At 35.7% G+C, this 15,732-nt stretch overlaps 3 protein-coding genes and 1 long non-coding RNA gene across 4 annotated transcripts; 3 read left to right on the forward strand and 1 right to left on the reverse strand.

Moving 5' to 3' along the window:
• Window positions 1-5,135: 5,135 nt before the first annotated feature.
• Window positions 5,136-9,432, forward strand: LOC120262879. The gene is given in 8 exon segments (XM_039270785.1): window positions 5,136-5,338; window positions 5,428-5,479; window positions 5,560-5,877; window positions 6,838-6,861; window positions 6,863-6,887; window positions 6,953-7,047; window positions 7,124-7,194; window positions 7,285-9,432. Coding segments are annotated over 8 exon segments (795 nt in total). The 5' UTR covers window positions 5,136-5,186; the 3' UTR covers window positions 7,343-9,432.
• Window positions 9,433-9,494: 62 nt separating this feature from the next.
• Window positions 9,495-9,980, reverse strand: LOC120262880 (50S ribosomal protein L33-like). Its single transcript, XM_039270786.1, has one exon. It carries the CDS (start codon window positions 9,851-9,853, stop codon window positions 9,680-9,682), a length of 174 nt encoding a protein of 57 aa, XP_039126720.1. The 5' UTR covers window positions 9,854-9,980; the 3' UTR covers window positions 9,495-9,679.
• A 662-nt stretch (window positions 9,981-10,642) lies between these two features.
• LOC120262948 (histone H2AX-like) lies at window positions 10,643-11,359 on the forward strand. Its single transcript, XM_039270868.1, has 2 exons — window positions 10,643-10,935; window positions 11,021-11,359. Exons 1-2 carry the CDS (start codon window positions 10,735-10,737, stop codon window positions 11,240-11,242), a joined length of 423 nt encoding a protein of 140 aa, XP_039126802.1. The 5' UTR covers window positions 10,643-10,734; the 3' UTR covers window positions 11,243-11,359.
• A 767-nt stretch (window positions 11,360-12,126) lies between these two features.
• On the forward strand, window positions 12,127-14,972 carry LOC120262921. The gene is made up of 3 exons (XR_005537015.1): window positions 12,127-12,206; window positions 12,516-12,585; window positions 14,888-14,972. It is a non-coding gene; the product is annotated as an uncharacterized LOC120262921 (long non-coding RNA).
• Window positions 14,973-15,732: the final 760 nt, after the last annotated feature.

The raw sequence follows: 15,732 nt of genomic DNA on the forward strand, positions 1-15,732 counted from the left end.
CCAACGTTGAGATCCGCTATTTCATACAAGGAGAACATTTTTGATCTGTGGCTGGATATCAGAGAACGTTTTGGTGTCACAAACGGACCACGTATCCAGCAACTCAAGGCTGAGTTGAGTGAGTGTAGACAAGGTGCAAAATCTATTTCTGATTACTATGGGAGGATGAAAAAGATCTGGGAAAACTTGGATGAATGTGATCCTTATCCAACTTGTAGATGTGGGAAGTGCACGTGTGATCTGGCCAAAGAATTTGACAAACGAAAAGAAGATGAGAAGGTACACCAATTCCTCATGGGTCTCAACAACATCTTATATGGAACGGTACGGTCTAACCTTCTTGCTGCGGATCCTCTTCCCAATATGAATAAAGTGTACTCAACATTGATGAGAAAAGAACATATGAGAACGGCCTCAAGCAGCAAAGATGACAAAGGCGAAATCATGGGCTTTGCTGTTCAAGCAGGTCGTGGTCGTGGTGAAGCACGACTAGAACCAAAAGACCCTAACAAATATTGCACTCACTGTAAGCGAACATGGCATGCAGTAGAAAATTGCTTTCAATTAACAGGTTATCCGGAGTGGTGGGGTGACCGTCCAAGAGGTTCTGGACGTGGTACACATAGACATGGTGGAGCAGGTTTTGTTGCTGGTCGTGGCCGTGGAGGTGGTGTATGGGCTAATGTGGCAGCAACACCACCCGTCACGAGTTCTTCCCAAGGAGCTGTTAGTGAGCAAACTGGCTTTCCTGGAGTGAGCGATGAGCAGTGGAAGTGGCTCCAACATTTTTTTGACTCAAAGAATCCTAAAATGACTAGTAAAATAAATACTCCATGGTGGATACTTGATACAGGAGCTTCTCACCATATGACATGCGATATGTCTCTAATGACGAATTTGCATGATATTTCGGCAAGCCCAGTGGGAATGCCGAATGGTGAACATACTACAGCTACAAAGGAAGGCGTGGTGATCCTGGACAAACATATTACATTGTCCAATGTTTTATATGTTCCGAATTTGACTTGCAATCTTATATCCATCTCACAACTGATTTCTGAAAATAATTGCATAGTTCAGTTCTCTAATGCTATTTGTGTTATTCAGGACCGCACTTCGAGGATGCTGATTGGTGCGGGTGAACTACGAGGGGGTCTCTACTACTTTCGTGGATTGACATTTGCACAAGCAATGAAGATGAATAGTGCGAGCTCCTATGAATTGTGGCACAGGAGACTGGGACATCCTTCTGCAAAGATTGTAGAATTGCTTTCTAATGTTACTTTCATTAAGTCTAGTGTTGTGACGAATAAGATTTGTGATATATGCATTCGTGCGAAACAATCCAGAGAGTGGTTTCCAGTTAGTGATAATAAAGCTCATGATTTGTTTGAACTCATTCATTATGATCTATGGGGACCATATTGTACTCCATCTGCTTGTGGTGCAAAGTATTTCTTAACTATTGTGGATGATTACTCACGTGGTGTTTGGATTTTCCTTCTATGTGATAAAACAGAGGTGGCTCAAACTATAAGACAATTCTTTACTTTGGTGGAACGACAGTTTAACAAGAAAGTTAAAATTATTCGCAGTGATAATGGGACTGAATTCATACCTATGAAACCTTATTTTCTTGACAATGGGATTGTTTATGAGACATCTTGTACAGGAACCCCCCAACAAAATGGGCGTGTTGAACGCAAACATCAACATATATTGAATGTTGGGTGGGCTTTAATGTTTCAAGCAAATCTACCAATCCAATTTTGGGGTGAGTGCATTTTAGCCGCCGGTTATCTTATCAATCGCACTCCATCTCTTGTATTGGATGGCAAAACTCCTTTTGAGCTTATTTATGGTGCACCACCTTCCTATAATCATTTTCGTACATTTGGGTGTTTATGTTATGTGCATAACCAAAGAAGCAAGGGGGATAAGTTTGCAAGTCGAAGTCGTCGATGTGTGTTTGTCGGATATCCTTATGGCAAAAAAGGGTGGTATGTGTATGATTTGGATACAAATGAGTATTTTATATCCCGAGATGTTGTTTTCTCTGAAAATGAATTTCCTTACTCACATGCAACAACTGCATCTAATAGTGCATTGGAAAATACTACAACATGTGATAATAGCAATGAGTTTGTTGTTTCCACTCTTGATGAGCATGGTGCACCCTGTTGGAGATGGTGATTTCGACTACGTAAAACAAATGGTACACAAGGGAGCAATGAACAAGCTACTATTGAAGATAATTCCTCGCGACATGGGGGCATAATTCACTCGTGATTCTAAAAAGTGATGATGAGCTTCTTGGAAGAGGACATCGTGCCAAGCAACGATCTGTCTTACTTCGTGATTTTGTTAGTCATACTGTCCAAAAATTGAGCCCCTCCTCTTCTAGTTCACTCAATCCAAGATCATCCTCAGGTGCGCCTTATCCTATAGCACGTTATATGAACTGTGATAAGTTTTCCATGCAACATCGATCGTTCTTGGCAGCTATTACTACAGGTGTTGAGCCCATCACTTACTCTGAAGCAGTTAAACATGCATAGTGGCGTGATGCTATGCAAAAAGAAATGCAAGCTCTTGAGGACAATGGAACTTGGAGTCTTGAACCACTTCCTCTTGGAATGAAACCAGTTGGATGTAAGTGGGTCTTTTCGGATCAAATATAATTCCGATGGCACCATTGAGCGCCACAAAGCTCGCTTGGTTATCTTTTGGCAACAAACAAATTGAAGGAATCGATTACAATGAAACTTTCGCCTCCCGTGGCTAAAATGACCACAGTCAGCGTGTTTTTTTCTTGCCGCTGCACCTGTCCGTGAATCGGCATATTCATCGGATGGATGTTCACAACGCTTTTTCTTCATGGTGACTTGGCGAGACCGCTTTATATGCGTCCCTCCTCCCCGGCTTTTTCTCCCTCACAACCTGGTCTTGTGTGTCGCCTCCGCAAATCACTGTATGGTCTTAAGCAAGCTCCTCGTTGTTGGTTTGCGAAGCTGGAGGGAGCCTTGCGTGAGTACGGTTTTGTTCAGTCTTACACTGATTATTCTCTTTTCACATTGCATCAAGGATCCGTTCAATTGCATGTTCTGGTATATGTTAATGATTTAATTATATCTGGTAATGACCTTGAAGTTATTCAGGATTTTAAATCTTATCTTAGTGCTTACTTCCATATGAAGGATCTTGGTGTTCTCAAGTATTTTCTTGGCCTTGAGGTGGCTCGGAATTCTGATGGCATATATTTGTGTCAACGTAAATACGCGTTGGATATAATCTCAGAGGCCGGTCTTTTAGGCGCAAAGCCTGTTAGTATTCCTCTTGATCAAAATCATAATTTGGCTTTATCCACTAGTTCATTCCTTGATAATCCTGAGTGTTATAGACGCTTGGTTGGGCGTCTCATTTATTTGTCAGTTACACGTCCTGATCTTTCTTATTCTGTTCATGTGTTGGCTCAATTCCTACAACAACCTAGACTTGAGCATTGGGAGGCAGCACTTCGTGTTGTTCGCTATCTGAAGGGACATCCGGGCCAAGGTATTTTACTTCGTGCCGACTCTGATTTATGGCTCTCAGGATGGTGTGATTCTGACTGGGCTCGCCGCCTGCTAACCCGACGCTCACTCACCCGGTTGGTTTGTTCTTCTTGGTCACTCTCCTATTTCATGGAAAACTAAGAAGCAACATACGGTCTCTCGTTCCTTCGCCGAAGCTGAGTATCGTTCAATGGCAACAACCACATGTGAATTGAAATGGTTAAAAGCACTCGCTCTTAGTCTTGAGTTTATCATTCTCAACCCATGCGCCTTCATTGTGATAGTCAAGCGACCTTACACATTCGTCGCTAATCCGCTCTTTCACGAGCGCACTAAAACATATCGAAGTAGATTGTCATTTTGTTCGGGATGAGATTCAACGTGGTCACATCCAGCCCAACCCTATGTGTCCACGCTCACGCAACTTGCGTACATTTTTTTACTAAGGCCTTAGGCAAGTCTCAATTTGATTACCTTTCTTATGCAAGTTGGGCATTAATGACTTGCATGCTCCAACTTAAGAAAGGGGGGGGTGTTGAGTATATATCTATAGTATATAGCTATAGTTTCTGTAAATATATTTTTCCTTGATATAGATTTATTTAGTTTCCTTCTCTGTAGGATGGTTACCATATTTTGGGAGATTGATTTGTTTTCTTGTTCATATCTATTGTAATATATATGAAACCAAAAATCAATGAAGAGATAAGTTTTTCCCTTCAAAGTTCTTGTCAGAGACCAATTCGGGTATTATACGCATAAAAATAGATAATTGAATATACTCCATTTTTTTATTTGTCACATTTTGGAGTTTTTTTTGGTTTTTTTAACTTGTTATATTAAAAATTTTGTACAGTATTAAATAATTTTTTACAAATTTATCCTTTAATTTAATGTATTTTTACAATTTTCAATCAATCACAATCAACTAAGCATTAAATCATATCCTCTACCATATACTTCATTTGGTGGAGTTTTAAATAGTATAGATTTTGAAAAATAATAAATTTTTTTAATAAAATATAATTACTAATTAATTTCAATCAGTTTTTTTAGTTAGGATGAATTAGATAAATGTGACATGTAAAAAAAAAAAAACATTTGGAGTATACAGAAGAGACCTGTATTTTATGGATTTTTTTACATCATCCAGAGGTGTAAACAATGAAATGAACACACATTTATAAATACTGTTGAGTGTGATGTACAGTACAAAAATAGAATACACAGTTTTTCGCATCATAATCATTTGATCAATAGGTTTTTTCAATCACATGCGTCAAACCTTATTTGGGGCATGAAATTTTTTTCAAAGAATAATAGAAAAAAAAAATACTATTGGGTTCAAACAGGGAACACTCAAACCCGTTAACATTCTTTAACAAAAAAATGACTGCTATCGGATTCCTAACCCGAGACCCTTCAACCCGTTAAGAAAGCGGTTTTCAAAAACCCAGACCAATGGGTTCCAGACCCGAAATCCATAAACCCGTTAAAGAAAGCGGGTTTTTAAAACAAAGCTATCGGGTTCCAAACCCGAAATCCGCAAACCCGTTAACGTTCGTTTTTCAAATTTAGATCACCATCGTCACTGCGCGCCGAGAGAGAGAGAGAGAGAGAGAGCTTGCAGTCATGGAATCCACCGGCGAAGGAGGCGGCGGAGGAGGAGCGCTAGGGTTTACAGAGATCGAGACAACAGCGGAGGCGTTGGGGCGAGATGAGATTGCCCACATTGTCAAGGAAATCCTTGGATTCGTCCTCTACATGCATCGCCAGATCCCATCGTGAGCAATCTTTATCCTTCCAACTCGATCTATGATGATCCATTTCCCCCCCTTTTTTTTTTTTTGGTTTCATGACGATCGATTTGTAGGGTTTTGCAGAATCTCGAGAAGGAGTTCGATGCCCTAAAAGAAGAACACAAGGTGGGTTTGGTATCCATCTTCTTCTTCTTCTTCTTCTTCTTCTTCTTCATTGGTTGATCGTCTGAATTGTTGATTGATAGGAAGAGGAGGAGGAGATGGTGGTGGGATCTGAAGAATTGAGAGGGGCTTGGAGGAGAAAGCAAAATTGGAGGAAAAGAGAGGTGAAAAGAGGGATAAAGAGGTTGGGGAAGCTGATGAACAGTGTATCGAGCTTGATTTCAGGGTTCCGAGAAGCGATTGATAGAGTCCCGGAGATTCAGAGCGTAGCGTTGGTTCTGGGAGGGAGTGTCCTGCGGCCTCGATGCGTCTACGAATTGGAAGTCTCGAGCGTGGGATTTGATTCTTGTGGACCTAGAGATTCCAGCAAAACCAAACTCGCTCAAGCTCTTTCTCGAAAGGTTGGTTCTTTCTCTCTCTCTCTCTCTCTCGTTGTGGAATTTATTTATTTATTTTTTAATTAAAATGACAGATTTTTTTAAGGAGAAATGTGAATTTGAACAAATGTTTTCTTTTTTTTAAAAAAAAATTATTTTCTGTATTTTTTTAGGAAAAAAAAAATTATTTCCTGTATTTTGTTAGGGATTAATGCAAACATAAACAAGCAAACCAGCAAGAAAATTTGCAAATTTTGCTCTGCATATATATATTTATATATATACAATTGAGCACAATATAGATTTGGGTGATATAGCTTTTTTTTTTGGTTTTTTAAAAGTTAATATAATTCTAATAGAAATAGAGTTAAATGGTTTAAATTGATTGAAATACTGTACATCTAATCTTTTACTGTACTATCATTCATAAGTAATATTTTAAAAAAAAAGTGAACAACAATTGGATAATTGTATGATCACATTTAAGTTTTTGTTTTTTTTTAAAAAAATAATTTGCTTTCAATTTTCACATTATTATTGCTGTTAAATTAATGTAATAATGATAATTAAAAAAAAAAAGGTAAACAGTATTTGAAAATATACATTTTACTTCAATTTTGATCATAGATTTGTATGTGTATATATATTGGTGTATTTCTTCACTTTTGATTTGTCATGATAAGAACTGATTTTATTATATATTTGATTAGTGGTTTATGGGAAAATTGTTTGATTCTTTTTGGGGAAACTAATATTAGTATCAAATTGTATTACTTAATTCCTGTATAATCATAATGTCCTTTTATCTGAATAAGCTAAAATTGGGAAGATGTGTCATTTGGTTATGGAATAAATGTTATTAAATAATCCAATGTCAATTTACAACTTCCAAAATTAAATCACTCTTAAAATAAAATTTCCAAAGCAAACTTTTATGGCCAGTTACATAAATCTTAATTTTGTGCTAATAACATTTTTGAGCAGGCAATCAGAGCTTTGATATCAAATGGGAGCAGGCAGTTCTTCCTACTTAGGTCAGTATTAACCATGGCTAATCTTTTCAAATGCTTTCCATTGTTGATAATTCTCTCCTTTACAGGTCCTACTAAGTTGTATCTAATGGTTAAATGTTCTTCAACATTCAATTTGCCGATGCATTTCCTACCAAAGCGTGATTTCAAGTACCCGAAGAAGGTAAACCCTAAACCCCGAACTCTTAACTACTTATAAACTGGTCAAGCTGAGATCTTTATTTGCTGCTGTAATATAGGTGGTACCATTCAAACTGCATATTAAATGTAAGACTAGTTCGATTGATTGTGACCAAAATGAAATAATCTGGTATGTAATCACTCCATTTTTTTTTTCCATTCAATTTTCCACCATTTTTATTTTAAACACAGCACATGAGACTTGTTTTTCTTTCCTAAGGTTCCAATGTAAACATGCAATCAAGGGAATACCTTGCAATGTTCCACCAGAAGGATGAGATTCTCATGTGATTTTCAACTTCACAAAAAGATTTAACCTGGATGTTGTAAAAGGCATGGTCACAATTTGAGAATCAACAAGATTGTGACAAATTCCAAAAATTAAAGATTTAACCTAGAAGTTACATGGATGATTTTTACTTGCTCATGTTTTGCACTAAATTGTGACAGTTTTGCGTTGCTAACAAAGTGCGGTGATGTGTTATGTAGTTTGTGCTCATTAATCATGTACTTAAAGCTCAATATGAGAAGAATATGAACAGATGAATTGGATTGGATATAAATAAATGAAAACAAGAATCCAGTGTTTTATTGAAATGCAAAAAATTGCATCAAGAAACCTGTTCTATCGTTCTTCTATTGTTTTCTAACTTAAGCTTTTACTTTATTTTCTCCCAATCCAGACAAATCTTAGACATACAAAATCACAAGTAAAAAACCCAACAGGGTGTTTGGATAAAGATTAAAGATGGATTGAATCTAGGCATGAAAAAGGCTTTATTCCTTCCCATATTTGGGAGAGAAATGCGGTGAGAAATTGAATTAAGGAGACTTTAAAAAAATATTGACAGTTTTATCTTTAATTCCACATGAATGATAGACATTGATTACAACTCTAAACAATAAATACCACCCTCAAAATGACAAAATAACAGAATGAAAAGATGAAGATTCAAAATTCTAGAACTCACAAGCTATAGAACGGGGTTAGGAGCCAAAGATGAAAGAGGAACATTGATGAACCTCCAATTTCAAGTTTTGGTTGTGGATGATAGAGAAGAGTAAATAAAAAAGGGATGTAATATGAGAAAGGCGCAAAAGTAATTTTTCTATACCCCTTAATCCGAATTAAGTTACTCCTAGGATGGGGTGGAAGTAGTTTAATCCGGCAAAATTTTCAGGATTAAAGAGGATTTAGAGGATTAAATCACCCCTCAATCCTCCATCCAAAAAGGTCACAAATGTATATAACATGTCACGACACCATGGAACACATTTTATTATGCAACAACATCATCAAGAAATTTAAATCATGCCAACACATAAATTCCTCATTAAGGAACAAATTTATCGTATGGGAAATGAAATAATGCATGCACATGGATTTGAGTTTGACCCAAGGGTACATACGCACAAACTAAATAAACCTAGGGGTACACACAATTTTGAAATTTCTATGGCTACACATGCAATTTCATGTTATTTTGGGCAGTATACAAGCGAAATTTTCTAATTTCTACCAATATCAATATATATGCATCTTATACTCATCATTCAATGAATACCTTTCCACAACTCAAGCCTACAAAAGGCCTAGGGAACACAACTCAATATTTGGACAAAGCACTTCTTTATAGCATTCTAGATAGTAACAATCCAGATAGTAACAATCTGAACATGAGAGGCATTTGGTACTATATTCGACATTAAAAGAGCATGATACTTCCTTCTCTCAATCCGACAAGATTCAGGGGCATCATACTTACGTTTCCTTATCTCAATCCAACTCGAGCATTTGAAGACTATGTTCCTAATCTCAAACATATAAGACCCACAACACTTTACTCAACATTCAAAGATCATGTTTCCTCGACGCTAACCTATGTGATGTAAAACACCAAACCCAACATTCAAAAAGAATGTTTCCTCATCTGAAGCCTCCAAGACTAATGCCACTATACTCAACATTCAAAGAGTTTGCTTCCTCATCTCATTCCCACAAGACTTACAAACTATACTACATATGCAAAGAGTAAATCTCCTCATCTCAAACCGATAAGGCGATAACACATATGGCACTAACTTTAACATTCAAATACAAAACCTAAAAGACCAACAGCACCAGCCACATTTTGAGAGTTTGCTTCCTCATCTCAAAACAACAAAGACTTTGATTGCTAGCAAAACCACATACCAATTCTCAACCGACCGGTTCAATGAATGATTGATAGTCCTTTTGGTTCTTCTCAAGATTGAAACCTATCTTATAACAAAGCTCAAATTTATCAATTTCCTGCCTTATATTCAAAGCAATGAGGAAAAATTATCACAGTTGAGAAATTATCAATTCCTATACAAGTGACACTTAGTTCTAATTAGTTCAATGTTAAGCAAAACTCTAAAACCCTAAACCCCAAAAATAGTGCAAAATTTAGCACCACAAGAGTAAATTTCATTTTTTTTTTTTTCAAATAGAAAAACAAAAATTTGTAAAGAAATCCAGGGCTCTGCTCAGATTATTTTCAAATGCTAAAGTTCAAATTCCATGGCATAAGAACCCTAACATCAAAATCAGAGACTATGAATGAAAACATACATACTAAATTAGATTGCGATCATTTCATCTTGGCCTCAGTGAAAAGAACATGCTTATTGACACGAGGATCATACTTGCGGAACTCCAGCTTCTCCGTGATCTTTCTAGGGTTCTTCCGCTTCACATAGAAGAAGCCCGTCCCCGCCGCCGACACCAGCCGAATGAATATCGATCCTCCCTTCGCCTTTCCCATCACCAACGCCTCCAAGAAACCCAGACGAAATCAATGGCCGCTGACCCAAACTCTCCGATCACCAAATCTCCATTAGAGAAGCTCGCTAGGGTTTCTCTGTTTCTCTCTCTATCTCTCTCTCTCGCGAAATGAATAGGAAGGGTTACGGGTCGGATGACAAGTGAATCCGAATCCGATTTCATGATCTGATCCCGAGGTAAAAGATTTACGGATGGATGATGTCTTCCTACCAATCACAAGACGACAAGGAAATGAACGGGTTTCGGATTGGATTACCTACTAGATCCGAATCCGATATTCGATGTGCCCGATCGAAGGCTCCACGTAAGCAGAAACGCATCTCGAGGCAACAAGTTACGGATGGATGCAATTCCATGCTGGCAATCCGAGGGAAGCACTTCTCATCAATCAGAAGACGAGAAGCAAAATAAACGGGTTTCGGATTGGATTTCCTACTAGATCCGAATCCGATATTCGATGTGCCTTATCCGAAGGCTCGACGTCAGCAAAAACGCATCTCGAGGGGAAAATTTACGGATGGATGAAACCCATGCTGGCAATCCGAGATGACTTATTCCAACCAATCAGAAGACGATAAGCAAAATAAACGGGTTTTGTATTTTATTAGGAGCCAGATCCGATTGTGATCCGAACCCGAAAATTCCCATCACTGAGTGTTCTCATCCCGAGGCACTAGTATGCTCCACAAGGATCCACGTCATCAATCCTCAAGATTACAATCGAACCAATCAGAACAAAGGAGTAACACTATATAAATACCAAACCCTCTCTGAGGTTTTCCACAGAGAACAACGGACGAAAACCAGCGGCGAACTAGTTCGATCAATCTCTAGGGTTAGGGTTTCGTTTCTCCGGCGAAGATGAGTTCCGGTGCGGCGTCAACGAAGGGTGGGAGAGGGAAGCCGAAGGCTACCAAGTCTGTGTCACGATCGTCCAAGGCTGGGTTGCAGTTCCCCGTCGGTCGTATTGCTCGGTTCCTCAAGGCCGGGAAGTATGCTGAGCGTGTCGGTGCTGGCGCTCCCGTCTATCTCTCTGCCGTGCTTGAGTACCTTGCGGCTGAGGTTTGGATTTTGCCCCTGTTTGGCTCTTGATTTCTAGGGTTTGCTTTTCTGTTTGCTTATTTTGATTTCATTGTTTTGGTTTTAGGTTTTGGAGCTTGCTGGAAACGCGGCGAGGGACAATAAGAAGAATAGGATTGTGCCGAGGCATATACAGTTGGCGGTGAGGAATGATGAGGAGTTGAGCAAACTTTTGGGGTCCGTGACGATTGCGAACGGTGGAGTTTTGCCCAACATTAATCAGCAATTGTTGCCGAAGAAGATGGGCAAGGGGAAGGGCGAGGTTGGTTCGGCGTCACAGGAGTTTTAGAATTAGGGTTTTTTGGGTCGTCTATGTTTCTGTGATGACTGTAATAGGGTAGTAGTTTCGTTTTTGTGGAATTTTTGTTTACTATAATATAAGATGAAAATATTGATGTTTTCTTCATTTTTGTGGATTGCTTGCCTTTAAATCTTGTTCTTTTTTGTGTGTGTGTGTGTGTGTTTCATCAGGATGAAGTGCATTGAATTAACAAAAAAAGGAGGCCTTTTTTTAAAAAAATATAATCTATCTCGATCGCGTGATTTAATCTTTAATTGGAAGTGTGTTTGTCTAGATGATCTTGTCTTTTGATGTGGTGAAATTCTTGTGCTCTTTGGTGCACTGATTTTGAAATTTTTGTCTTGATGGTCTTTTCTTTGCTGTTGTGTATTTCTTGTTTTCTTTGGTGCAGTGATTTTGGAATTTTTGTCTTGATAGTCTTTTCTTTGCTGTTGTGTATTTCTTGTTGTCTTTGTTGCAGTGATTTTGAAATTTTTGTTATTAAGGCCTGTTCGATCTGCTTGAGATGAGGGTGCTCTCTTTGAAGGGGATAAGATGTGCAAAGATTAAAAGATTTGTTCTTTAAGGTTTCTGTTTATGAATCTCTTTTGGATGATAGTTTGTATCTGATCTGTTTTTATCTTGTTCTGTGCTAATGTGTTAAGATGAAAATATTGATTGAAAGATTGGTTGTTCTTGTTGCTGTTTTGTTTGTTTCAATGAAGTGTTTTTTTTTCTTTGTTGCAGTGTTTTTGGCGCTCTGGTTGTTATGTAATCTTGATTACCTTTCTTATTTTTTTATTATTCTCTTTCAATATGGCTTTATTGTGAACAGGGAAGAAAAGTGCTCTGTCTGAGGGAGACATACATTTTGTCTTGATTATTTTGTATTGTAGATGATGATCTTGGGAGCTTATCTTGCTGAATTGCTAGCATGTTTTCATCACAATCTTCAGTTTCTGCAACAAAACAGGTCTGTAAGTAAACCATTACTGTTTTAGCTATAATGTTTGTTTTCTGTCCATCCTTTGTTGCCTCCTTTGATGTTATTTTTTGCTTGTGATTTATTGTGTACTAATGATTTCTTGCATGCTATGCGCTTATAGTTAGTGTTCCTTCTTTGAACGTGACTTCCTTTTCTCCCTTTAGTAATTAATCACCTATGGATCCTTATGATTTTTGGTTTTGTCATTGGTTATTGGTATTGTGGTCTTTGGCATTAATATTTGATGTTGTTGGTTTCTTGGTTATGAGTATAACAGTTTGATTTCTGCGTGGCCAGCATGCTGCATCAATTTGTATCAACATTGTAGTGGTGATTGCATTGATTTGGCATTACCCTGATGCTCTAGGTATGATTGTTTTGGCAAAATCAATTAGAACATTTGCTAATTGTTGATTGGCAACTTTTCCATTAATCTGCAACCATTGTTTATGCTGAGTGATGAAATAAATTTTATAGTTATCTATTTAGAATTTCTGTGAGCTTTAAACACAACCCCAAATAATTAGTATTAACTGCTGCTTCTTGTTGTTGCTGCTGCAAGGTTTAAACACATTTTGTTTTTCCTAGCAATGGTTGTGCTAATTGTTGATTGGCAACTTCTTCATTAGTCAGCAACCATTGTTTATGCTTAGTGACGAAATAAATTTTATAGTTTTGTGTAGGATTTCTGTGAGCTTTAAACATGAGTCTAAATAGTTGGGACTAGTTGTTATTGTTGTTGTTGTTTAAACACATTTTGCTTTTCCTAGCAATGGTGGTGAATAATCTTGATAGTGTGCAACTTAGGACTAGTTTTCCACGTTTTTCAGGTGGGTTTCTTGAATTGAGTTGTAGATAAGATTGTGGCATTGTTTGAATCTTTTCTGATTTGAGAGCAATAAAATGATGGAATCTCAATATTCAAAAGAAATTATTCTATCCTGTCATGTGTAACTTAAGAAACACACACTGTGTTTTGTTTGCAAGGGTGGTGAATGACCCAGGCCACATGTTCAAAGTAGGAAATAGTTGTCTTATGTGAGGGAAGCCAAAATTGTAAATAATTTTTTGCTCTCCCCTAAATATTATTAGTTATTCTTTTTATTTTTGTCTTTCCATTGGGTGTTGTACATATATATATATATATATATATATATATCTGTATCTCACTAAGGCCTTGCTTGGGAGGGGGTTAATGAGGGTATTGTAAGGTAGGGTTATAGTCCATCCCTTGTTTGGATCAAGGGTTATCTAGAGGGTAAGGTTTTAGGAGGTTAAATGGAGGGTTGAGAAACCTCCATTTATCCCATTTTCTCAACCCTCCAAATTGGGGGGTTGAGGAGGTTTTGATTTTCATCTTGACCAAAATACTCTCAACCTTTCCAAATAATTACATGTATGTATTATTATTAGTATTAATATTAGTATATTTGTACTCGTTTTATTATTATTATTATTATTATTATTATTATTATATTAGTATTCATATTTGTATATTAGTATTAGTATATTAGTATATTATTATTAGTATTAGTATTAGTAGTATTTCTATTAGTATATTGATATATTTGTATTATTATTAATTATTATTATTATTATTACTATTAGTATTTATATTTGTATATTATTATTAGTATTATTAGTATTAGTATTAGTATATTAATATATTTGTACTATTATTACTATTATTATTGAGTATTAGTATATTAGTATATTAGTGTTAACATATTAGTACGGGTATTATTATTATTATTATTAGTAGTAGTTGTATATTAGTTTTAGTATATTAGTATTCTTGTTCATATTAGTATTTGTATATTAGTATTAGTATATTAGTATATTATTAGTATTAGTATTCTTGTTCATATTAGTATTTGTATATTAGTATTAGTATATTAGTATATTATTAGTATTAGTATTATTAGTATTTCTATTAGTATATTAATATATTTGTACTATTATTATTATTATTATTATGAGTATTAGTATATTAGTATATTAGTGTTAACATATTAGTACGGGTGTTATTATTAATATTATTAGTATATTAGTATTATTATTATTATTATTACTATTAGTATATTAGTTTTAGTATATTAGTATTTGTGTTCATATTAGTATTAGTATATTAGTATTCATATTAATATTAGTATTAATATTAGTATTATTGTTGTTATTATGTCTTGTGTCTTTTGTGTATTAATAGATAAATATAATGAGTTGATAGTTTTACATAATTATATGTCATATGTGTCTTTTTTCTTATAAGGGTATTTTAGTAATATTACCATAAAACCTTACCCTCTATTACCTTCAATCCAAACATTACAAGGTTTGGTAACCTTCATTTACCTTACCTTTGTCCCAAACAAGGTATAACTTAAAAACTCCATTTCCCTTACTTTACCTTACCTTACCTTCCATTATGAACCCCTCCTTCACCTCTCCCAAGCAAAGCCTAAGTTATACTCTGGTTTCAGAGTTTTATTGCTTAATTGTTCAAATCCAGATTAAGCAATTAGTGATGTTAATGATTGATGACATGCTTTATACTAGCTTGGAAGCTTGTATGCTACCTATGAACATGTGTATTGCTGTGTCTTACATGTTAATTATGTTTAAAACATTTTTTCTTAAAGGTATTTTGATCACTAGTCTTTGTTATGCAGCATTGTCCGTCATGTTTCTTAGTGCTGGAGAACTTATTACAAAGGTTAGAACTTGTCTGATTTTGTATTTATATTGTTATTACAAAGGCTATAAGTGTGCTTCAGATTTGTTAACTATACCTGAATATTCATTTTAGTCACTGAAAAAAATGGAAACTATTCATTTTGGTTTGCTAATTAATATCATGTTTGAGCTCCTGTTTTTGGATTTAGTTTTAAGGGATTTAGGCTTTTAAAAATTAGGTTTGAGAAGATGTCATTAGTCGGATTAAGGAAGGTGGGGTAAATTGGTGTAATTAAAAGCGTTAGACACTTTTAAGGTGCTAGGATTTTTTATTGCCTAAGGCCAGAGGCGTGATGAAGGTGATGAAGGTGCGCATTTGAGCGAAGTGAAACGTTAGCTAATAAGCAACTTATATATATATGTATATATATTGAATAATTAAAGCAAAGCAAAGTATAAAGTAAAACAAAGCATACCATAAAATCAAGCAAAACACTTTCTAGAACTATTCATGTTTTTAGAGAACAAATTCTTTCATCATAAGTCATCTAATTTTATAGTTGTCATCATTTAAGCTACTTTCAACCCATCACTAGATTTATAACCCTCAATATTATTTTCTTGAATTTGTTATTTATAATTTTTGGTTTAAAAGTTGAAGCTCTTGCACTTTATTAGTTAATCCTTTAATTAAAATTAACTTTTGTTGTCTTATCAATTTTTTTAGTTAATTAGTTAATCTCTTAATTTACTTATTATTTTTTAAGTAAGAGTTATATGTTTAAATCACTTAGTTTTCTCGCTCAAATTTATTACACTTCTTATTAGTAACTACATTTTT

The sequence above is a fragment of the Dioscorea cayenensis genome, chromosome 6 (genome assembly GCF_009730915.1).
Source record: "Dioscorea cayenensis subsp. rotundata cultivar TDr96_F1 chromosome 6, TDr96_F1_v2_PseudoChromosome.rev07_lg8_w22 25.fasta, whole genome shotgun sequence".
Lineage (NCBI taxonomy): Eukaryota > Viridiplantae > Streptophyta > Magnoliopsida > Dioscoreales > Dioscoreaceae > Dioscorea > Dioscorea cayenensis.